General features: G+C 43.2%; 1 protein-coding gene across 6 annotated transcripts in view; it reads right to left on the reverse strand.

Moving 5' to 3' along the window:
- Window positions 1-25,624, reverse strand: part of SH3KBP1 (SH3 domain containing kinase binding protein 1) — a 339,463-nt gene that overhangs the window by 180,748 nt on the left and 133,091 nt on the right. For all 6 annotated transcript variants that reach the window (XM_059158548.1, XM_059158547.1, XM_059158544.1 and 3 more), the window contains one exon: window positions 14,341-14,464. In XM_059158548.1, the coding sequence (XP_059014531.1) occupies window positions 14,341-14,464 (124 nt within the window). The remainder of the gene's footprint in view (window positions 1-14,340; window positions 14,465-25,624) is intronic.

Below are 25,624 nucleotides of genomic sequence, written 5' to 3' on the forward strand. Positions count from 1 at the left end.
TGATCTCTCTGTCAAATAAATAAATAAAATCTTTTAAAAAAATGATGCCAAAAATGAAAGCTGCTCTTACCCTGGAAATATTCCCCTACTTCCAGCTCATGTTATACTCGGAAATTGGAAAAATTTCAGTCTTCTCTCGAACAGTTACCCTCATAAAAATTCTCCTTTCAAAATGCTTCAAATCTCCTCCAGTGGAAACCTATTTGGCTTTTGCACTCTCTACTAATGGCCCATAAACAGGCTGAGAGCTAGATTTAGTAGGTGTTCTCTTGATCCACTTTCCAAAACAGAACCTTAAGTTTCTCTCTCCCTCGGCACTCAGGAACCAAGACAATTTCTCTGAATCACAGAATTTCAACAATTTTTCCTTAAATATATAACTTAATACAAAGCTATTCTCCCTCTGGTACTTTTCTTTCCAGTAACTCACTTCTCAGAGGGTTAGGGTGTTTGAGTACAAGTATATACTGACATCTCAGAATTAAAGTTGGCTCCAATGTGAATGCAATATGGTCTCTTCCTTCAAGGAGCTTATAATCTAGCAAAAAAAAAAAAAATCTAAATCTAAACATGGATACACACTCACTCACACACACATGCACACACACAAGAATATAAGTATACTTGTAGAATAAAATGCAGCTACAAGTATCTAAAAATCCTCATTTCAGATCAGCTATTTACTAAGGCTTTCTGGAATGCTATCATTTCATACTACGGCTTATGTTTTTCTGAGGCGAAGGCAGCAAGAGACTTTCCACGTCTGCCTTTATGGCTGCAGCCAGTGAGTCATTTCACTTCTTCCCACCTCGGTTCCCTTCTATTTAAAAGGCACCTATGATGATGCTTCTCCCCCCGCCACATCATTCATGGGTTAGCCCAAGATGGGAATGAGTCTTTCAGTCCGTCTCTACATATACAAACTGTGAAGCTCTATCCAAGCTAAGGAATTTTTGTTTACAAAATGTCATTTGTGGGGCGCCTAGCTGGCTCAGTCAGTTGAATGTCTGACTCTTGGTTTCGGATCAGGTCTTGGTCTCAGGGTCGCGAGACTGAGCCCCAGCGTCGGGCTCTGCACTCAGTCTGCCTGAGATTCTCCCTCGCCTTCCACCCCTCCCCCCACTCACTCACTCACTCACTCTCTCTCTCAAATAAAGAAGTACGTTTTTTAAAAAAATAAAAATAAAATGTCATCTGTTCAAATATAGCATTTTGTCATTTCCTCTCATCCACCTTCTGAAAGCAAGGGACTGACAAATACTATCAATTCCCTCAATATTAAAGGGGGACATTTTTCAATTAACAAGAGTGTTCCACAAAGAGCTATTATAACATAAATATTCAAAAGTGAAATTCTTCTGTGGATCAGTGATAAGAAAAAAAACACAAGGGGGGAAAGATTCTATTTGCAAAAACCAACAATAACCTCAATCTATGTAGGAATGACATCAGGAGTTAGCAAGACTGCGCAAATACAACGTTAACTGCCGCTTGACTAAACCGGGTAACGCCCTGTGTCACCGGCTCACTAGAATTAGCTGTTCAGCATTCAGAAGGGATGTACATTTTAATCTGGTGATACAGTTACCAGAATTGGTCCACGATGATGTGTGCGGAAGAGGAGCAAGACTGAGAAAGGGGTTTTATTTATGCATTGTACATAAAGACATTTTAGACGACACAACACAAAACTATTAAACAAAAGAAGTTGGGGAGATGTCAATTCTTTCTAAACTGATGTGCAGTTCTAATGTAATTCAAATCCCAATCCCAATGAGATTTTGAAAAACTTGGTAACGGGTTGGCTCGGTGGCTCAGTTGGTTGAACAGCAAACTCTTGATTTCGGTTCAGGTCATGATATCAGGGTCCTGGGATGGAGCCCGGCATCAGACTCTGCACTCAGCAGGCAGTTGGCTTAAGAAGTCTCTCCCTCTCCCGCTCCCCCACCACCTCACTCTAAAATAAATAAATAATCTTTAAACAATTTTTTAAAAATAAAACTTGATGACGTAATTTTAAAATAAATAAGTGAGAATAGCTAAAATATTTTTGAAAATGAGAAGTGATAACAGAAGGACAAAAGCCATATCACATACTAAAATGTACTATAAAGGCACTATAGTTAACTATATTGATACAAGAAGGGTGAGACAAATTAATGGAACAGAAGCAAAAGTCCAGAAAAAAATGCCCTAATATATACAATAACATATGATAAATGGGATATCACAATTAATGGCGGAAGGGCTAGATTATTCAATAAACCGTCCTGAAAAAGTGGCTGTTTCAAAATAAAAATCAACTTGCACACTAACTACATACTATCCATCAAAATTCCACAGAGATTAAAAATTAGAAGTTTAAAAATGAGACCAGTATAAAGAAGAAAAAAAAATTATTCAGGGAAATCATGGAAAAAATCAACATGTGATTCTGCATTAAGAAGTACTATTTCTGGGATGCCTGGGTGGCTCCGTTAGTTAGGCCACTGCCTTCGGCTCAGGTCATGATCCCAGGGTCCTGGGATTGAGTGTCACACTGGGCTCCTTGCTCAGCAGGGAGCCTGCTTCTTTCTCTGCCTGCCACTCTGCCTGCTTGCGTGCCCTCTCTCTCTCTCTCTCTCTCTGACAAATAAATAAATAAATAAAATCTTTTTTAAAAAGTACTATTTCTGTACCTCAAAATCAGCTATAAACAAAATCAAAAGCCAACCAAGTGGGAAGCACAATTTGCCAGAAATGACAAAGGAATAATACACTAATCAGTAAGAAAAACATAAAGAAAGAAAAAAAAAAAAGAAAAAGAAAAACATAAAGACTGCAATATGAGAGCGAAGAATACAAACAAATGACAGAGGAAAGAAAATGTGCAAGAACTCTATTAATCAAAGAAATTCAAGCTTGAAACACTAATAAGCGCTCTTCCCACATCTAGTGGTGATGTAAATTGGTACAACCCTTCAAGAAATCAATTTCATAATAATGGCTTAAAGTGCCATAAAATATATACATGCTTTCGCTCAGTAATTCAACATCTAAGAATCTTCTGTAAAGAAATCATCAGAGTTGCAGAAAAGATTTATGAGCAAAATAAGCCAGCACAGAGTTACAATGGCAAGAAAAATTGGAACCTTAAATGGATTCTTTCCTTTCCAGCAAAGGCTCTCTCAATGAAGCTCAGAATTAAGAATATAAGAGGTTTGCCTTTTGATTTATAGGCACTCTCTCCTTTCTTCTCAAGAAATGAACAATAGACTGCCACAGTCAGTTTCCTACCATTCTCAAATCGATTCTCTAATATTTAGGTCATCCCAGCAAAACAGTGTCTTTTTGATCCCACAGACTCACTATCTCCTAGGCAACTGATTGAATGAAAAAAAATATAAGGCTTCACTGAGAAACATATAATTTTTAAAGACTTGAATAAACAGAATGACACATCTTGTCCTTCAGCTGGGAGGGGGAGTGGCAGGGGATGTAAAAGGGAAAGAGACAGACAGACAGACAGACAGGCACAGCCAGATAGTGCATTAACAGCACTTTGTGTCGTAATCTTTAAAAAAAAAAAAAAAGACCCAGCTTTATCGAGATATAATTTACATGCCATAAAATTTACCCATTTTAGGTGTGTGATTAAATGGTTTTTCTAGAGTTACCAAATTGTGTGACCATCACAACAGTGTAATTCTGGAACAATTCGTCCCCGCAAAAAGAAACCTCTTGCCCACGAGCAGTCTACCTTCCATTCTAACACCCAGATCTGGGCAAGCACTAAGCTACTTTCCATCTCTATGGACTTGCCTATTCTGAACACTTCATACAAACGGCATCACGCAACAAACATATGTTCTTTAATGTCTGGATTCTTTAATTCAGCATCATGTTTTCAAGGCCCATGCATGTGGTGGCACGTATCAGTCCTTCACTCCCTCTTACTGCCGAATAATGTCCCACTGTGTGGAAAAACCACATTTTGTTCATCTGTTCAGTGGATGGACATTTGGGTTGTTTCCATTTGGGGGCCATTATGAATCATGCTGCTGTGAACATGAGTGTCCAGGTTTGAATGCAGACATATGTTTTCATTTCTCTTGGGTATGGAATGCTGGGCCATGTGCTAACTCTACTTAACAGCATGAGGCATGGCCGGACTCTTTTCCAAATCAGCAGCACAAGTTCACATCCCCACAAGGAGTGTATAAGTTGTTCATAGAAATCCCTCACAAGCTTTTTAATTTCTCAAGGATTGGCAGTGAGGACCCCTTTTGAATTCCTCATGTTAGGATCTTAATCCTGCTCTCCTTTTTTTCATAATCAGTGTTAGCTAAAGTTTGTCAATTTGTTGACTATTTCAAAGAACCAATTTCTGATTTGAGTAATTCCTCTATTTTCCTATTCTCTCTTTCACTTATTTCCACTCTAATCATTATTATTTCCTTCTTCTGCCTGCTTCAAGCTTGGTTTGCTCTTCTTTTTCTAGTTTCTTTTTAAAATACTTTTTATTAAGCAATCTCTATGCTCAGAATGGGGCTTGAATTGAACTCGCTACCCTGAGATCAAGAATCACACGCTCCACCAACTGAGCCAGCCAGGTGCCCATCTTTTTCTAGTTTCTTAAGGTAGAAAGTTAGGGTACTGACAATCCCACTTCGGGCAGGTATTCAAAGTTAACGAAATCATGATCTCAAAGAGATACCTGTACCCCCGTATTCACTGCAGCATTATTCACCAGAGCCAATACATGGAAACAACCTAAGCAAGTGATGAATGAATGAAGAAAATGTCACACAAGTACGTGCACACAAACACACATAATGGAATATTATTTAGCCATAAAAATAAGGAAATCCTTCAATTTGTGACAACATGAATGAAGCATTGAGGGCATTACGCTAAGTAAAAATGATAGAGAAAGACAAATTTTGTATCTTCTCCCATTAACAACTAAAAGAAAAGATAATTATGGGAGCTGAGAGATGTGTTAACCAACCTTATTGGGGAAATCATTCCACAATATATACATCTATCATATCATCACACTCTATACCTTAAACCTACACCTACACAACATTATGCATCAATTATATCTCAGGAGAGCTGGGGAAAGAAGTAAAGTTGGGGTTTGATTTGAAATCTGTTTTCTTTTTGAATACAGGCACATAAAAAAGCTGTCATTTTGCTCTAAGCAATGCTTTAGCTATATGCAGGCGATTTCTAGAGATTGTGTTTCCATTTTCATTCATTTCTAAATATTTCAAAATTTCCCTGGGGGATTCTTCTTTGACCCACTGGTTATTTAGGAGTATATTGTTTAATTTCCATATATTTGTGAATTTCCCAAATATCCTTCTGTTGTTGATTTCTAATTTAATTCCAGTATGGTTGGAGAACATACTTTGTATGATTTTAATCCTTTGAAATTTACTGAGCCTTCTTTTATGGCCTAACATATGGTCTATCCTCCATGTGCATCTGATCACTGGTAGCTTCATGGAAACAACACTTCATTATTATTGTCCATAAATCTAATTTCTTCCCAACATTCTGGGGTCTTGTCAGCAGTTTACCTCTTTTAATAACAACTACTACTGTATTCAGTGACTCCTGGTTCACTCTCTCACCATCCTCTGCCCCAAGCTTCATTCTCTTTCCTCGTTTTTATCCTGACAATTTCCTGAGGGAATTAACAAGAGTAGGCTCCTTATTTTATAGATGGGAAAAGAGAGTATAAGACTTGCCTAAAGGCCCAAAGAAACTGTGGGGGTGAAGCAGAAGTCAGGGCTGGAGTCCACCAACAGTGATTCTTTCTGCAACAAGGCCCTTCTACCACAGAGCTTATTCAGGTCTCCAGGAAACTACAAATGGAACAGCAGTTCACTCCTCCTCAGATGTATTTCCTTGAGTGAGCACATGTGCACGCCCTCACACACACGCGCGCATGCCCCCCCCCCACCACAGCAGTTTCTGACTTTTCTCTATTTCCCTTCCTGGTTGGGGACCATGCCGATGGTCCATCTCACACTGCAGCTGGGCCCGCTGTCTGTCTGACCATGGGTTAGGAAGGTATGCCAGGAAATGTCCTCATTGTTCAGGGCACAATGGTCCCAGGGCCTCACAGGCACAAAAAAGCCATGAATCTGAAGACTAAATCGAAGCTGCAGGTAACATCAGGGGACCAGGCTGTGATGACAGACCAAAAAGTGTAATTAGAAGAAACTACAGGAGAAAAGCCTCCTTTTCCATGGCTTTCGACAAGTGAAGACAGTTGCCATCCGAATATAATACCTCTCATCAATTACCTTCAATCTATCAGCTTTCCACCTGGATTAATCTCCCTTGGGGAAAGAGAATCCCACGTGGGCCTTAGCTAAGTTCAGTCCCTCTGATCAGAGGGGTCCCTGGGCAGAGACTCCATGTCCTCCTTCCTGACATGTCAACAAGCTGGTCCCTGCACCAGGCCGAAGACTGGGGCACTTTCAGGGAGGGACCTCAGCCACCGCAGGAATCCTAGATTCCAGAAGCCTAAATGGCAGGCTATGTGGGTTTTCCTCACAGCACCACAAGTGGGTTCGTTACCTGAACTCACGATGGCAGCCTCTTTCACTAATAGGAGGAGAAAGCAAACAAACCTCTTCTTTATGCCCAGTCAGGGCTTTAATGGTATCAAGGAGAGCTAACATTCCCAGTTTTCGATCGAAGCAGGTAGAGAAGGTGAGGGGGACTCTCCTGACTATATGGGGCTACTGTTGTGTCATCATAAAATCCGCCCCTAGAATCCCAGTTCTGTCCTGACCCAAGTCCCAGGTAGAGCTGGCCGCGAGTTCACTGGGCCAGCCCCCTCGGCCCACTTTTCCTGCCAAAGCCCAGCCTAGGTGCCCTTCAACACAAGGACCCAAGAAATTAACAAGAGAAAAAAAAATCCCTTTCAGCTTGGCACTTGAAGACCTCCTAAAAGGACTGGTTTTCAAGTTTTAGATTCAGGGAATGTTCTCCCAGCCTCGCCCAACTTATGTTTTCATGGCCGCGGGCTTTAAAGGCTTGCTGAGCATCTCTCACAGCACTGCTGCATTCGCATGGACACTGCCGCGCGCTCACTTTAACACACTCTGTGCAAGGCCCGAACTGAAGATGAACTCAGAGATGCTCAGGCAGCTCCCTGCCCCAAGTTTTCAAGTTGGGTGCATCCTAACTAGTATTCAGTAAAATGTGGTCCAAGGATCGAACAGAAGTGGGTTTCCCTAACAGAGGACATCTGAGAGCCTATGACATGCTACGGTGGTTGTCGGTGTCGAAGACGGTGTTAGTGCAGGCTGTCGTAGCCAAAATTCATGTGTCCGGAGAGCCAATTTTTCTCCCCCTTTTGTCTCCTTATCGCTCTTTCTCTTCGTCCCTCTTTTGAGGGATATTTTGCAGGGCCCTAACTCTGTGCAACGCATACTGGGAAATGCTGGCCTGGTGTCTATCTGAGCATGTCACACATGTTGCATGGCCTCCTCTCTAGGAAGTGAGAATATACAATAGCATCCCTTTTAGAACATGCCTTTTGACAGACAAACCCGGGACCCCCAAGGTCCAACCCAGAACAGATGAAAATAAGCATTGCCTACAACAGCACTGTCCTCGGAGCCTGGTGTGCTGGAGGGAGGTTGCATAATTCTAGCATTCTGTACCAGGTGAATTGTAAATGACTCTGTAACATGAGAAAACTGCAGTCATCCAGATTACATGGACTCTTTGCTTTTCAAAGTTACCAAGGCTTCAGGCCAGCAATGAAAAAACCAAAGAAAGAAGTCAGATTTATAAGTGGGTTATGCACTATGCAGTGTTTGAAATTCCAAATGCTTTTTCTCATAGAAACAAAGTCATAAGTGGTGATTAAGTTCTCAGACTAACCCACAGTGTAGCTAAAACACATCTGCAATGTCATCAACTAACAAAACCTTCAAAACAATGAAATTAAAGCAAAAACATTTTTATTTATTGAGAATACTCATGCTCAGTGGTATAATGAGGGGAGCGCGGTGGGGTGGGGGTGGGTGGCTCATGCCCAGGACAGAAGGGGCTTCCTGTAGAGAACCGACAAATGATAATGAAGCTAGCAAAGTCAGTAGGCTCTTTATTTCACCACCTGCTGACAACTGAAAACAACATCAGTCATAAAATATTACTCCTTTCAAGAAAATTGGGTTCAACAAGAAGTAAAGAAGTAGTTAGGGGTATACCTGAAGCTACCTGGTAAGACTCTGGCTTACCTACAGGAATTTTAGTGGGCTTCTTCATTGTGTTCAAATCAGTATCTACACTTAGGGTCATGCCTACAGGAGTCCTTTTTTTTTGTTCCCCCCATGCTTATCGATGATGATCCTGGTCAGCGGGGATATAACAGATGGGACAAAGATGGGGAAACGGATTCTATGAGTTCAATGAACAAAAATTCGAAGAGAAAGGAAAGGAGCTAATGAGAACACATGTGTAATGTGAGAAGCTGTGGGTCTAAGACGGAATGGCAGGAGCTGAGAACACCAAAAGTCAGAAGAACCAAAGACATCTCCCGCAGGCAGAAAGAAAAGGTGGGCAGGAGGAAGAGTTTCCTAGGACAACCACCAGGTGGAGCCACCACCGTAGAACCCCTCTGTGGCTGTCCTCTGTATGGACTTGGGTGGAAACCCAGCAGGAACATTCCAGAGGACACTAACTCCTCTAGTGTTAACACCTTGGAACCAGAACACAGAGATTGAAAGGAGATAAATATAATACAAGAAAATTTCTTAAAGTTCCATATAAAAATATATGGAAAATAGACAATGACCACACCCACTTGGAAGGGCATTTTCCACCCATTTCATCACCACCCCTAGATCCAAGAGGCAGTACTACTCTGATAAGAGAGTAAGTAGGGGCAACATACTCTAACATCAACTACCAGTCCCACCAAGCCCATAACACAGGCTCCCAAGAGAACCCATCAGTAATACAGCCAGGGATCAATTACTTAACAAAATCTCTTTATGGTCCCTTTACTCTCAAACTTTCAAGAATGAAGGCCCCCTGGGAAAGAAGATGATAAATGCACACACAGACACATTTATACAGATGTATGTATTATTGAATTGCTATAAAATTATATTCATCCAGGTTTGCTGCCAGGTGGCCAGCTTTATTTTCATCTCCCCATTACCACCAGCTCAGGTGATAGCCAAGAGCTTCCACACAACAGTAATGCCTTCTCTTAACTTCCTACTCTTCCATCTGGCCATAAAAGCCAGCAGTTCAGGTAAAATCAACAGGTGATGCGGAGAGTTGGAGAAAATCTGACCCAACATGCCACATTTTCAGATCCCTAGGTAACCAGGGTGATTCACATCTGTTCCTCCAAAAGGAAATTTGAAAGGAAAAAAGTCTTGTTTCTATAAACCGATTCCCAGATCTTGCATCTACCTTAAACAACAAAGCACTGGAAAACCAAAGCAGTTGACATTTTCTTTATTAAAGACACACTTTTTCCATCCTTCGTTTACAGTTTCATTTCAAACAAAGATCTCACAGCCTATCGAGGGAACCAGGCCACCTCCTTGGAGCCAACCCAGAGTTCCACAGCAGCACGTGCACCTTCGCACGCATGCGCACTCACGTCCTGACAGACAAGGCAACACGTACCTCGAGAATGTTACTCTGAGGAGTCAAGCAAAGGCTAAAGAAATGGGAGCTTGAAAAAACATTTCCCCTTCAGTCGTCATATCTGTTCAGGGACTGCAATAACTGGTGCTGGGGGAAAAGGAAGATAAACATTCGGTACAATTCTTCTGACAGCTATAGGCAGCAGACCAAAATGGAGAGGCCTTCCATGTGGCAAACACTAGGCCCATATCATGCTGGGGTGGGGGGCATGTATACATCACCCATCCACACACAAAATGAATTCTGAAGAATTTCTACATTAACTTTTAAAGCACCAGAGTGTCACCAGAGGCAGAGCAGCTGTCGGTTCCTCTGTCAAGGACAACTTTTGAATGAAACGTGTCTGAAGGTTTCACTAAACACACGCGAAATGAGCCCACAGATTCATGTTCTACAATCCAAGTCATATCCACATGGCAACTCTGAGAGCAACCCTCCCCCAGCTCAACTTGAATCTCATCTTGTAACGTCAGGGCTACACCTGTTATAGATAACATCTTTGAGACCATCAGATCTTCCAGCATTAATCCCTGGAAAGGGCAGTAAAATGCAGATGCACAACAAACCTTAAATAAAGATGGTAAAAGCAGTTTATCTTTCAGAAGGCAGATGCCAAAGTAGCAGAGCGACTTAAAAAGATGATCATAAAAGATATTTTATATTAGGAGAGCATAATAATAATAATAGTAATAATAATAATAATAATAGCAAAGAATAATAAATGTGCAAAATACAATAGAGACTTACCAAACACTGAATTCATGATAAACTGGAAATAGAAACAAGGACACATAAAGCCAACCAGAAACCCGCGGAGTGGCTTCACATTCAGAATGACAGAAATAAATAAGAGACATATCCCCAACTTGCCATAAAAAAGATTTAAGAAATGCATACAGCTTTCTTAACATTTCCCACAGGATACAACAGACTGCAAGGGCTTGTAGGCAGGACCGGCTGGTGTTCATCTAGGGCTTCTATCTGTCCCAGCACCAAGCACAGGGCCAGTAGACGTGCGCTGCTAAATGTTCATTCATTAGGAAGCAGGTAAAAGTGAGGAAGGAACAATAGCCCAAATCCTGGGTGGCAGGGGGTTCTGAGAGAGGCAGCTTCCCCATGAGGTCTGCTAAAGAAGCAAAACCTGAGGAACTAAAGCCCCGAAATAGAAGCCGGTCCTTACAAAGGCCCATGCAGTATTGATTACAGGCTGGATACTGGACCTCTCACATAACGCAAGTTGCTTGGGAAACCCTTCTGAGGATGAAAGCAAATGATTTTTTCTTTCCTTTAATTCAAGTAGAAATGGACAAAATCCTCCTTGCTCCTTTTCAAGTATGTATCGAATGTATTTGCTTATTGACTGTGAAAATATCCACTTTGTTCAGTTTTGTTTTTAAACTCAAGGTTTGAATGTTTTTTCAAAAAAAAATTCCTCCATACATCAATATTTCAATTTAGGAGTGTGCATCGTTTTTCTATATGGGCTTAATGAAAGAAGAAACAAAAGAATAAATCATTCTCAGAAGGAAACAGACAATCTTTTTCTGTCTGGTTCATGAGAATGTCATTTGGCTCCAAGAAAAACTTTCAGATTGTCTGGCTACAATTTGTCAGCATTCTGGAGTCTGAGGTAACTTCAGGATATACAACATCCATGCTACAAGTGTAAATGAAAAATGACTTCTTGCCCCTTGGAAAAAGCTTGTTTTAAATGGAAATCTCCTTCACCGTGACTCGGGTAAGGCCCAGAGACATGGCCAGGGGTGAGAGCAGACACAAATGTCCTCACAGCCCTAATGCCTGGAATGTACAGCTGATGGCAGCCAGGCCATCTGGAGGAACTGGGGAGCTGTTCTCCCTCTCTCACTCTGCCTGTCTTTCTCAATTTCAGTCACATCTTTTTCTCAAATGAAAAGCTCATGGAGTCCTTCCAGTATCTCCCTAAATCAACTCTGTAGAAATTTGCAAAGGTTAAAGTTGAAAACTGAAACTAATCAGTCCCCAAATGGTTTCCATAGTCCTGGCTTTTTCTCAGGGCTACTACTAGCTTCCTTCAAACCTAGGGTGGTTCTTGACCTTGTATGGGGGCCTGAGGAGGGCAAGGTCATCCCACACTTTTGGGTGAGCTCATCCCACAGAGGTGAGGTAGTACAACCCACTTGCCATTACTGCAAAGTGGGGCATGTCCCCAAGCTGCTGGCCACAAGTGGGCAAACTTCCTCAGCTAAGTCTATCTCAAGTTCAGGACCCAGTGAAGTAGTTCAATTTCAGACTCATAACAGATTTTGATCTTTCTTTATTAAAATAAAAGAACCCATGTTAATTCTGTTGAATTCTCCCAGGGTCCCAGGGTGAATCACAAGGTGGACTCAAACACCCAAAGAGGGAGACCATGTTAATGAAACAAAGCAGCCTGTTACTAAACTCTGAAAGCAACTGCCCTCCATAACAACAGCAGCAGACAAAAACATCAAGAGATTTCTCGGGACAAAGCTTGGTGGAAACAAAGGAAAGGAGAAGATTTGGGTCATTGACAATAACTCATAAAACTTGAAAAATTAGTTGCATGGAAGTGTTTACAGTAACCAGAAACATCCCACAGATTTAGCCTCTGATCCTAGTTTTAAGAGGGAAAAAAGTGGTTTTTCATTGATTTGGGGTGGGAAAAAAATGTAGCTTTTGAGCTCAGCACAATGAACTATTTATCTGGCCTGACAAGGCCAATCAATCCACCCCGCTGTTTATTATAAGGAGTAGTAGGATACTGTTAGTATTGACGGGTGGGGGCAGGGCCAAACACGGCGCTGGCCCTGGGTACACAATGCTTCCCTTCAACTGGAAATTGATGTTTGGCCCAGGTGACCTGGGGGTCAGTGTGAAGACTGGGACAGAATGAAGATGGTATTTTATGTGTTTCCTATTTACAGAACGCCTCCATGGGCTAAGGTCTCGGATCTACCAGCAGATTCATTACATAAAATACCCGAGAGTCAAAGGTTGGTCATAATCAGGCTGTGGGCCTAAAAGGAAGGACACCCCCACCCCGCCGTTAGTACCTTTTTCTGGATCATGACAAATTCTGGGGAGGACCTCAGAGGCCAGATTTTTAGTTGTAAAGAGGCAATTATCTGAAAAGTTTGATTCCTTCTTTGATTTAAAGTTCTCAGGTAATTTTTACCCAACTCATCTGGATAATTACCTTAATTCCTTAACTTAATTAATTCCTTATCTTGTTAAGTTAATTAATTACCTTAATTCTCTTATTTACTTTACACGAGCAGGGCTGGCAGGAGAAGCCTTGCGGCTCGTCACCACGTGTGTGCCTGTCCTTGGCTCACTGGCCCAAGAAGCCTGAGGAGGAACAAGAGAGGCTCGGGGCAGCAAGCAAGGGTTGGGAATACAGACAGACACACTGACTTCTAACTCTCTGAAACCCAGGAAGGCAGGCCTCATGAGTTCTGGAACTTATTTGCAAGAATGCAGGAGGCGCTTTAGGGGACAACTATAGTCTGACAGCAAAGTATGCTTCATTCTTAACGTGGGAAACCCCCTGCATTGGTAGGATGGGCTTTAAAAAAAAAAAAAAAAAAGAAAGAAAGAAAACAAGAAAAGAAAGAAAATCCTATAGCTGCTAACCAGCGTGGGCCTCCAGCCAATACTTCATCTGAATAATTAAAAAAGGAAATGTAACCCGGGGCAGCTGGAGGGGGAAGAGGAAGAGGCAGGAAGGAAGAGAGACACAAAGCTAATGTCTCAAGCTCTATGATCAATGGACAGTTTATTGGACAAATTCTTATGCTGTCTAAATTTTATGAAAGATTAGCTGTTCTTCCCTGTGGTTATGTAAACTTGCCATCTTTTTTCTTTTTAATGGAACTCTTTGCTAATACATTTCCTGCTCCTGCTTTTGAACAGCTCTATATTTCTCTTTAAGGAAGTAATCAGCCCATGAAAAGCCTGCCACCGAACGCTACCCTGCCCCTGGGCCTGCTCTGTGTGAGCATAGGGGCAGGAAAAGCTGAGGAAATCTCGAGGGACCACAGGAGAAGTGAGTTGAGCCCTCTCTTGTCTCTCTCAAACAGCAGTGACATGAAGGCTGGGTGTGGGAGAAAACAAAACCCCAGCGAGCTAATACCTGAGAATCTGCCTTGAGGTCTCAAACCAGGCAGACAAGATGGTTAAAGTTCCCTTAGTGAGAGCGATGTCTGAGCTCTATCTGTGCACATCTGCCTCCTAAACCTAGAGAGACACGGTCTGTGTTTGGGAGGCCAGCAGGCAGAGAGAAAGACCCATATAGAGCCTGCCCTTAAATTAAAAACAGAGCATGGCCAGACACGCACAGCTCAGCATGCGCCATAGCGTTCTCTAAAGTCACCTTTCATCTGCAAAAATAGATATGAAAGTGAAAGCTAATGTCCTAGGAAAATCATCATTTGCAAATCTAGTCTACTTTCTTGTGAAAAAAATTGCATTCATTCCCTTTACTATAGTCATTACATTGTTACTCGCTGTGTGTGTGTGGGGGAGGGTGCCCAAATTATACGAGAAAACAAAAGGCAACTCTCATTCAATTTTTCAGCAATTCAGAGTTTGACACAGTTCACCCGGAAGTTTCCAGTTTGGGTTTGTGTGTGGGGAGGGGTTTGTTCTTCTTTTCCATACCTCTCTTATTGGTTCTTAGAATTGTTTCAGAAGATAGCAGAGCATTTCCGCTGGACACTTCGTGCATGGGTTTTTCTGGAGCTTTGCTGGAGAGAGGGTCTTTCTTCATTTCTTTCTTTATTTCCTGTGAGGATAAAAGGCAAACAAGACTGTTGTTTGAAATTTTAAAATGGCTCTTCAGCTATGTTAAGCTTCAGCTTTCTGGAAATGAACTCTAATGACTTCAACTCGGTATAACATGGTGTTTGAAGAATACCATTTCCGATGTTGTTGTGGCTTGTTTTCCTTCCATTTATTACTGAAGCACCTGCTCCCGTAAAGTAAAATGATGTCCACTATGGTGACATGACCTCATGTGACTCTGACCAGAAAGTCATAGTGACCAGAAAGGGAATACCGCACAGCTCCAAGTGACAGCCTGTCCTACTTTTTGAACAGGGACAAGCTTTGGCCAGGTAGAGTCACACCCTAAGAGCCTTCTGGTTTCTCTCCTTCCCAACAGGGGGTTAGAGAAATATATTCTCAAATCGCCATTGTCTCACAATTATGCTAAACCCAAAAGAAGGGGACTTAAAGTTCATTTATACTCATCAAGTTCCTCTGGGTCTCTTTAACTCTTGACAAAGAAAAATGTAAGAAGGACAAACAGAAATAAAGATCATCATTCTAGGTCAGAGGTCAGCAGACTATAGCCCACCACGTTTTTATAAATTAAATTTCATTACAACATGACCACCTTTATCTGTTAAAGAATTTTCTAAGGCTGTTATGATGGCTGAACTGAGTATTTGGATCAGAGATCAAAGCATAAAATACCAAAAAAAAAAAAAAAAAGCATAAAATACCTGGCTCTTGATGCAGAAAGTTTGCTCTAACTGGTCTCTTTTCAAAGATCCATTAAAGGGGGTGCCTGTGTGGCTCGGTTGGTTAAATGTCTGCCTTCAGCTCAGGTCATGATCTCAGGGTCCTGGGATCGAGTCCTGCCTCTGGCTCCCTGCTCAGGGGGCAGTCTGATTCTCCCTCTGCCCTGCCCCTCCCTGCTGCTTGTGTGCGTGCTAGCTCTCTCTGTATATATTGCCAATAAAAAAAATTAAATAAAATCTTTTTAAAAAGCCATTAAGATACAGAATTTAGGGGTGCTTGGGTGGCTCAGTGGGTTAAGCATCTGCTTTCGGCTCAGGTCATGATCTCAGGGTCCTGGGATGGAGCCCCTGCATTGCATAGGGCTCCCTGCTGAGTGGGGACCCTGCTTTTCCCTCTCCCTCTGCCCCTACCCTTGCTTGTGCTCTCTCTCTCAAATAAATAAAATCTTTTTTAAAAAGATACAGAATTTAAAGAACTGATGGCTGAAACAATTACTTCAAATTACTCTAATAATTAACATAATTATTTTTGAAAGCATCAATAGCCCAAAATGATAGTAACTCACAAATTGCAGGTCTGGAGCAGAGGGTTACCAGGCCTGTCTGAATCCATGATTAATTACACCAACGCAGGAAAAAGCGAAAGCTAAGTGGCTAGACTCAGAGCATGGCTGAGCGGCAGGAAGGACGATGTGTTCTTTAGGAAGAACATGGGGCAAGAAATGGAGATGGGCTCTTTCTATGGAATAAACATGAAGAGAGCAAATTAGGTAGGGGGCTGAGATTCAGTCTGGGCAGAGTGCAGAGGCAGAAAGAAAGGAACAAAAAGGGTTGTCAAAACATAGCTACTGGCCAGCAGCTTCCTACACACCCGGGTGTTAGTTACCGTACCCAATTCCCCAACTGCTGGCCCAGTTCACAACAGCCTCACCCTCCCTCCCTCACCAGGGCCCCACTGGAAATCAACAACTGTGGCTGGCACTTTGCTGGGTTCAGAGTTTCAGCTGGCGTCCCAGGCCAACCCAGCACAAAGCTGTGTGCACGCGTGTGTATGTACACGGACTCCCACCTCGGCAGCCGTGGCACCTGCTAGAACAGCAGTTGCCGGGGGTTTCTATAGCCTCACAGGCAGATGGCATCAGGGGATAATCTGCAAACATTGGCCGCCTGAGCCACATGATGGAATGCTTTCTTAGTGATGGCTGCCAGGATGCTATGGCTTGAGAAGTAAAGAAAACAAGCCACCACGGGGGCTCATTCCCCAGAGGTTGCTTCTTTGGGGGGAGAACAGTTGCTCAAACCTCCCTTTCCGCTGCAATGTGGATATGACTGTGCTCACACAGACCTCCCAGCTGGACACAACATAACATGGCAATACAACATCCAAGGTCACCAAGGACTAATTCAGAGAAATTCAGTGGGTTGTGGGCGACATGCCAAGCATCTGCTTAGCACTTACTGCTAAAGGCATGCAGTTGGGGAACGGTCAGGGAGGGACAAAAGTCTGAGAGACTGGCATGATCACTGAGGAGAACTTTAGAAGCTGTGACTGGTTTTTGTTTGTTTGTCTGCCTGTCTGTCTTTAAGTAATCTCTGTACCCAGCGTGAGGCTCAAACTTGAGACTCCAAGATCAAGAGTCACATGCTCCAGCATCAGCCAGCCAGGCACCCCTAGAACTTGTGATTGTTAAGAATACTCAAACCCGGGGTGCCTGGGTGGCTCAGTGGGTTAAGCCTCTACCTTTGGCTCGGGTCATGGTCCCAAGGGTCCTGGGATCAAGCCTCACATCCGGCTATCTGCTCAGTAGGGAGCTTGCTTCCATTCCTCTCTCTCTGCCTGCTTCTCTGCCTACTTGTGATCTCTGTCAAATAAATAAATAAAATCTTAAAAACAAAGAATACTCAAACCCAAGGCTTCAGAGAAGCACCCTGTGAGGTTGGAAGGACCAACCTGATCAAGCAAGTGCTTAAGGGCTAAGACAGCAGCACCAGAGAGAGGCTGGTTCATAAAGTCCAGATTCTACTGTCCCCTCAAAGACTGTTTATATTTGCCACACACAGAAGCCTAACAGTGACCACATTTCTTAAGTTCCTTCTTAGATGGAAGCAGGGAGGAGACAAAACTTAAAATATGCCCCATATTTTTCCAGAGAAACAAGACACACAGATACAGCAGTGCCCCATGTAGACTCTTCACCTGTACAACACCCAGGTACACAGGCTCAGTGTTTCCCCAGACTCAACATTTTCTCTCTGACCTGCTTCTTTTCTGGAAGGGAGGGGATCTATCTTGCTTGAGAGCCCATCATCCACCCATTTACGCAGGCTGGAAAACTCAGTGTTAACCCCCATACCTAACCAGTCACCCAGTTGGGCTCTATCTACTTCCTCAACCTCTCAGTTTCTCTCTGTTCCTCCTATGCTACCTTAAAACTATGAATACTGGGCAAAGAACTCAAAGAGATGTTTCTCCAGAAAGATGGACATACAGCCAGTAAGTACACAACAAGATATCCAACATCATTAACCATTAGGGAAATGCAAATCAAAACGATAATGAGATGCTCCTTCATACCCACTAAAATGCCTAGTAATTTTTTAAAAAAGGAAAATAGTGTTGATGAGGATGTGGAGGAACTGGAACCATTGTGCATTGCTGGTGGGAATGGAAAATGATGCAGCCACTATGGAAAACAGTATGGGAGTTCCTCAAAGTTAAACACAGAACCGTGTGACCAAGCAATTCCACTCGTAAGTTACATACCTGAAAATACTGAAATCAGGGACTCAACATTTACGGCAGTAGCCAAAAGGTGGAAACAACGTAAGTGTCCCACAACAGATGAAAGGATAAACAAGATGTGGTATATCCACACAACAGAATATTATTCAGCCTCAAAAAGGAGTCGAGTTTTGAGACATTCTACAACAGGAATGAGCCTAGAAACCATTATACTAAGTGAAATACACCAGACATAAAAGGACAAATATTGTATGATTCCACTTATATATTGCAGCTAGATGAGGCAAATTCATAGAGATGGAAAGACTGCAGGTTACCAGGAAGTGGTAGGGGGAATGGGAGTCAATATTTGATGGTTACAAAGTTTCCATTTGGAGTGACTAAAAAGTTTTGGATAGAGATAAGGACAATGGTTGCACAACATTGTTCATGTAGCTAATGCCACTGAACTGTACATTTTGAATGGTTAAGATGGCAACTTTTCTGTTATATGTAATTAACCACAAGAAAACAAACACACGAACACCAGCTAACAGGGGAACACTTGCCATGTGCCCAGGCTGCTCTCAGAGCTTCACCTGGATGGCAATTTGTAGTCTGCACGACAACCCTATTCCCCAATGACACACACAGCAGGACATGGAGTGCTGAGAAAGCCTGCCAAACAAACAGGAGTCAGAATCGGAACCCAACCCACCTCATTTCAGAACGCATCTCTCAACCACTCTTCCTGAGTCCTGCCAGAGTGGCCATGACGTCTCTGTGTCTATACACTGCCACCAGAGACGCTCTCCAAAAACAAATGTATGCTCTTGTCACTCCTCTGTGGAAATCCCCCAGTTACTTCCAAAAGACCACAGGACAAACCCTTTCATTTAAAAACTTTTTAAATTGCCCAGCAAGCCCCAAATCCCCGCGTGCTGGATTCTGGCTCAAACTGTCAGCCGCATGCGCTGGCCCAACGGTGCTCATTACCAGGCCCACGTAACAAGGGGTTGCACCTCTCTACCAACACCTTGACCTTCATAGACATCTGATGTCCTGGACTCCTATTGGTAGGCTCTAAAAATAGGCAACAATGCTGGCAATGACACAACCTTACAAGGGCAAAGGCTTAGAGAAATGAAAGTGTTTCAGCAGATATTTCTTCACTTGATCCTCACAGTAACATTTTCATTATGTTATTGGGGGGAAAAAAAGTAATAAAACCCTGATTCTGCCAGACTGACAGATTTTTGCATTCAAGAACCATGAGACCCAGAGAGGATGTAAGAGCAGCCAAAAGCCACAAGGCTACTCAGGGGCATAGTGGGTCATGGGACCCACCTCTGCGCCTTCTGGGCAGGGCTGTCCTGCTACACCTTGCCTCCAAGGAAGAGTTAGTGCCATGGCTATAAAGGGGAGACTCAAAATCACCCCACCTGGGGCTCCAGTGGAACACTTCCCTTCCCTCCACAGCTGAAGAATATAAGGTACTACTTTATCCATAAATCTACCAGTACTGAGGCCCCAATCCTTTAAGTCCTTTCTCAGGCACACATAAAAGCTCTTTGCTGCAGAGGAGGGTGGGCTTGGCACTGGAGTAACTCCTGCCTGCCTCCAGCTGCCAGCATCTGGTTACCTGGAGCTCTCCGAGGTTCTGATCCAGGTCATGGGACTCTGGATTTCCTGGGTCTGAGTGTTCTAAGCCCCCAACCCTCAATCTCCATTTTATAACACTAGGCTTATATTTTAAACCATTGTGGAGAACCAGGATCCTACTATCCTCATGGTAGAGGCCACACCCCAGCCCAAAGGCCATGGGGACTTATAGAAATTCATACATATATATAAATTAGCAATGACTGGGCTTGCTTTAAAACCCTACAAAATCATCAGGGTATTGACAAATCTCTTTAAGAGGTAAAGGAAACCCAGCTTTTCCTTATCCTAAATCTGATGCTTCAACAGTGGAAACTCATCATTACAGTAAAACTGAGGCCATCAGTAAGATACCAATGCTGTGGTAACACTCGAGCTATGTCACAAGGGCAACGTGACTGAAGGAAGAGGAGAATTTGTACCATTCCTGTTTCACAGAGCACTATGTTGATCAGAGCCCAAGATGGCTCACCCACATCTGGAGGCCAAAAAGCCCCAATGATGCCACTCTAGCAAAAATCTGTCATGACACATTTAGCAGGCTGCAAACAACAGCCTCACTGAGCAAAGGCATAATTTGTGCACAACTGGGAACTAGATGAGCATGGTCGGCTTTGTGTTAAGTGGAGTTGCCTGAATGTGGCTGGCTGCTGAGCTAAGCTGGCTTTCCCTCTTTTCTACTCAGTCTCCCCATTCATCACATACGAGACAGGTGCTGGGGTGGGGGGGGGGTGGATGGCTTGGTTGAACCTTAACTTCTTTCAATTAACTGAAATACTCCCCAGTAAAACACCAGTGAAGGTCCAGTCTGGGGGTCCTTCCCTCCTCTCATCCTACCACCAACCTGGATACAAGTTAAGAAGCAGGCCTCACAGTAAACGGGGAGACTGATGGTGTGAGTCAAACAAAACCAAACCAAACAGAAAACAACTCATGTCGGCATCATCATTGATTAGGTGGGTGACCTGGGGGCAATACTGACAGCCTCTAAGCAGCTCCCCTGTCATCTCTAAAAGATCTAACCCTAAATGCTCTGGCACCATCACAGAGTTGTCTTCGGGGTCAAAGAGTAAACCAGGGAGCAGCATACAGGTTGTTTCTTGTCATTATTAATGCCATCATTAAACAGCAAGAGCTATAAAAAAGAAAAACACTTAACAAAACAGAGGAAGCTCGCCACCAGAATGTTCAGTGAAAGAAGCCAGACTGAGAAGACCCCATGCTCTACGCTCCTCTTATGTGAAGCTCAACCATAGACAGAGCTTATCAGTAGTGAGAGATCACCAAAGGGCAGTTGCCCTTGGGAAGGTAATGACCAGGAGGATGAAGAGGTTCTGCAATCTGGTCTGGGTGACGGTTGCACAGGCGTATACACACCCACACCTTCATGGAGCTGTGTTTGCATGTAAGATCTCCACACTTCACTGTATGCTGTTTTCACTTCAAGTAACAACATGAATGCTAAAGCCAGAAGACAACACATTTTTTAAAAATGAAATGTGCTAGTATTTCATCCTAGAAGGTCAAAAACATGAAAAGCTAGTGCTTGGGTGTCTTAAAATTCATCTCAGGGGAAAGCTTCCCGGGATCAACGTCAAGGGCACAAGTAGTTGGAATGCACCAGATGCTGCTTACCAAGTGGGTGAGCCAAGGGGTGACTCATGTAATTGACACAATCAGCCAAGTGGATCCCCTCCCTCCACGGGATCCTTCCTCTCCACCTCAGCTGCTTGCCTCACATCTTAAACTATTTCCTTCTCTCCTACCCCCAGCATTACAGGCCCACAGACTGGGCTGGTGCCGCTGACACAGGGGGAGGCCGGTGCTGTGCCAACCTGCAGAAAACACTGGTCCTGGGCTTCCCCATGTCTTAGCGTGAGCCTGGACAGAGTCCTCTCAGTTCAGGGTAGAAGCAGGGCAGGGGGGAAAAGGGAGTCATTCATCAGCCTGCCCTCAAACCTGGTCTGTTTCTTTCTCCAGGTAAGGCTCCCTTCAGGGCAGGGTGTGGCTGTGGTATCCCAGTTGTGCCCCCTCCACTCTTCATGGAAAACCTTTTAGCAAAATTAGCCCTGGCAGGAGACAAAAGCAAACCCTTACACCAAATGTACTGCAAGAGAGTTCTGAAGATACGGAATCCTAAAATAGCATACTGCCCACCCCACCCAAGCGTACTCTCTTCCTGCTTGCCCCCCATAGAAAAGGCAAAATTGAGGAGCAGCCACCCCATGAACATTGGCTGCTTGCAGAGCCTGGGATTTCCCAGCATTTGGCAGCCTTCAGAAAAGGCTAGTCAATCTCCAGACATCTGGGAAGACACCGCAAGTATCTTGAAAGCAAATAACAGAGCTCCAGGAGAGCTTCAGCTGTAAGATTCTGTTTCGCTAAAGAAGATGTATCTTGAAAGACCTGCGGATCCCCTTACCCAAGAATCCAACACTGCCACTGGATGCAAACAGCAAGAGGTTCTTTATTGTTACGCAGGCGCCTGCGGGTGGTCAGCGCGCGCCTGCGGGTGGTCAGCAGCTCCTGCTAGCTGAGCACACCTGGCTGGGGTGGTGCAGGATTTTTATAGACAGGTACAAACAAGTTTTGGGTGGGGCGCAACTGATTGGTTGACAGTTAGAACTTTTGAAAAAGGCATACTGTGGAGTTTGCTGATTGGCTTTGGGGACCCGCGCGAGCAAAAAGAGAGGCGGGAAGGGGGAACAAGCTGATTGGTTCTGAGGGCCCGCGCGCGGGAGGAGAGAGGCAGGGAGGGGGAACAAGAAGGGGGAAGGTAGGAATGCCATCATGGCGTCTTCTATTATTTCTATAAGCCAAGCAGTTACAGAAGGGCAAAAGAGCAATTAATAACCTAATTTACGCCTAAAAGCCAGCAGTTCACAGAAAAGCAAACAAGCGGTTAGTTATCCTATCTATCTTCTAGGGGAGGGGTCTTTCAATCTCACTGTCACAATTTAAAAAAATCAATGTTGGGGCACCTGGGTGGCTCAGTGGGTTAAAGCCTCTGCCTTCGGCTCGGGTCATGATCTCAGGGTCCTGGGATTGAGCCCCACATCGGGCTCTCTGCTAGGTGGGGAGCCTGCTTCCTCCTCTCTCTCTCTCTCTCTCTCTCTCTGTCTGCCTTTCTGCCTACTTGTGATCTCTGTCTGTCAAATAAATAAATAAATAAAATTTTAAGAATAAAAAAAAATTTAAAATAATCAATGCTGTTGAACCATGAAATGCACCAACTTCATTAGGAAGACAAAGAATACACACACACACACACACACACATACACTCACACATAAAACATCTGAAAATATGGCAAAATATGAGGATTTGGTAAATCAAGGGGGTGGACACACTGGTGTTTGCTATTCAGTTTATGCCTCTTTCTCATGCTTGAAATATTTCATCATTTCCCCTAAAAATTACATAGTGAACCCATGCCAGTATCTCATACCACAATGGTTTTCTTATACTTAGCAAAATATGTTCCCACTTAGAAAAGTGCTCTGACATATCACTGACCTACGATCTTTTCATCTCAAAGCTAACAAGGTTCTTTTTTTAAAGTAACAGGATATCTACTGTCATGTTTCTATGTAAATCTTCAACTACATGTTTGTAATATCATACATTTGCAGTATTATCTCCCAATAATCACTGATAACACAAGCCCAGGAAGGAGTTCTTGACCAGCAGGGTGGGAATAAACGTTGAGAAGAGTTCAGGAAGTGCCACAGGCTGGACAAAGATAAGAACAGCTTCCTTTGTGTCCCAAAGAGGTAACACAGCTTCCTGATATATGCACAATGTGATTACCAGCATGAGAGCCAGTGCCTTTACAACTGCCTGTGCCCTGCTAAACATCTAGATTATTACCAGTGGATCAAAGGGTATCAATACCAACCAGCTGTTTGGACATGCTTTAGTAAGCACTTAATAACTATCTGTCAAATGAATGGCCAATTTAGCAGAGTGTTATGGGCAGGACACCTATTACAGACAAGGGGTATTATTTCCAATTCAGCCCAAAGCTATGACAACATGGAAGTCTCTATCATCCCCACTGGATCACAACCAACTTCTCACCTGCCAGGATAGGGTTTGGTTTAAGAGCAGTAGGAAGGAGATACAGTAAGAAAATTCACACACCACCTCATTTTCTTTAAATAAGCAATACCTATTTCTTTATTAAACTGGGAATGTTATGGGGTGCCGGGGTGGCTCAGTCAGTTAAGTGTCTGCCTTCGGCTCAGGTCATGATCCCAGGGGCCTAGGATCAAGCCCCACATCGAGCTCCCTGCTGAGCAGGAAGCCTGCTTCTCCCTCTCCCACTTCCCCGTTAGTGTTCCCTCTCTCACTGTGTCTCTCTCTGTCAAATAAATAAATAAAATCTTAAAAAAAAATAAACTGGGAATGTTAGACATTCAAAATAAATTTACACATTCTAAAATGAAACCTTAAAAGCACTAGAAGAAACCATGAGAGAAATAGTTAATGATCTCAGAGCGGGAGAGAGGATTTGACACTCTGCCACAGAATCCAGAAGCTGCAGAAGAAAAGACTGGTGAGTTACGGAAAACTACAACCACAAAAGAGACAAAACCAGAATAAAAGAAAGGAGATTCATCAACAAAAGTCCAGGTGCGGGAGCGTTGCCTGTTAGAGAGAACACCTTCTACAGAGTGTAGGCAAAGAGATCAAGAACCCAACAAAAAGAGCAAAGGACAATTCACAGGGAAAAAATGACTCCACCGCATGAAAAGATGGTTAACCACACTCATAAGAGAAATGCAAATTACGGTGGAATTCATGTGATAATATCTGTGCAGTGCTCACTGGACAAAAAGACCTGAATCGTTTTGGCTGCACCCCTATACTGAAAGTGCAGAGCCTACACCTACTGTCTTACCGCGCTCACACCAGTCATCTTGAGGGTCCAGGCCCTCTCAGAGCACTGTCTGCTCTCACAGCATGTAGCACGGCGCCCCGCACACAGCTGCTATCCATGCAAAGAGTAATAAGTATAGAGGGCAGGAAGCACAAAACTCTCCAGAAGCAAATAGTCTAGATAAGAATGTATATAATCTTGGGGTGCCTGGATGGCTCAGTGGGTTAAAGCCTCTGCCTTCGGCTCAGGATTTCAGGGTCCTGGGATCAAGCCCCACATCGGGCTCTCTGCTCAGTGGGAAGCCTGCCTCCCTTCCTCTCTCTCTGCCTATTTGTGATCTCTGTCAAATGAATAAATAAAATCTTTAAAAAAAGAATGTATATAATCTTTACTATGATAAGATCTCTTTTTTCCCTTGAAATTAAATACCATAAATCTTCTCAGTGGATCTCTCTGATACCCAGTGACCTTATTAGTGCAAAAAATCTTTTTTTTTACCTGATTGGCAACAATAGAAACAATATAATTTTAGTTGTGGCGTAGAAAAAGATACCCTCTCATGCTCTCCAAAGAGTATGAATTGATATAAAAATCGGGACAACCCCTGTGGGAAGCAATGTGGCAATTACCTATCAAAAATTTAAATGTCTCTGCCTTTTGACTCAGTATTTCCACTCCTAGGAAATTAAACTACATGTATACTCACACACGCGCAAAATGGCATTATGTACAAGGTTAATCATTACAACACTGCTTAAATTAACAAGACTGAAAAAATGTAAATGAGGGTCAGTAGAGAACTGGTTACCTGAATTACAGTAAATCCATCCCATGCAGCTCTAAGAATGAGGTGGCTCTCTAAGTGCCAATAAGGATAATTACTAAGACATGTTGCCAGGTAAAAAAGCCCGATAACGTATGCTAGCATTTCTGCAAAAGTGTGCACATGCCTCATTGTGTGATACAGAATGAACTGATAACTGAGACTTCCTCCAGGGCGGGGAACAGGATGACCAAGAGACGGGGAAAGCATACATTTTGTCCCTTTTAATTGCTACCATGTGCCTGTGTTAGTTAAACAAAACTTTAATGTAAAAAGTAATCACAGGGGCGCCTGGGTGGCTCAGTTTGTTGGGCATCTTCCTTGGGCTCAGG

The sequence above is a fragment of the Mustela lutreola genome, chromosome X (assembly GCF_030435805.1).
Source record: "Mustela lutreola isolate mMusLut2 chromosome X, mMusLut2.pri, whole genome shotgun sequence".
Lineage (NCBI taxonomy): Eukaryota > Metazoa > Chordata > Mammalia > Carnivora > Mustelidae > Mustela > Mustela lutreola.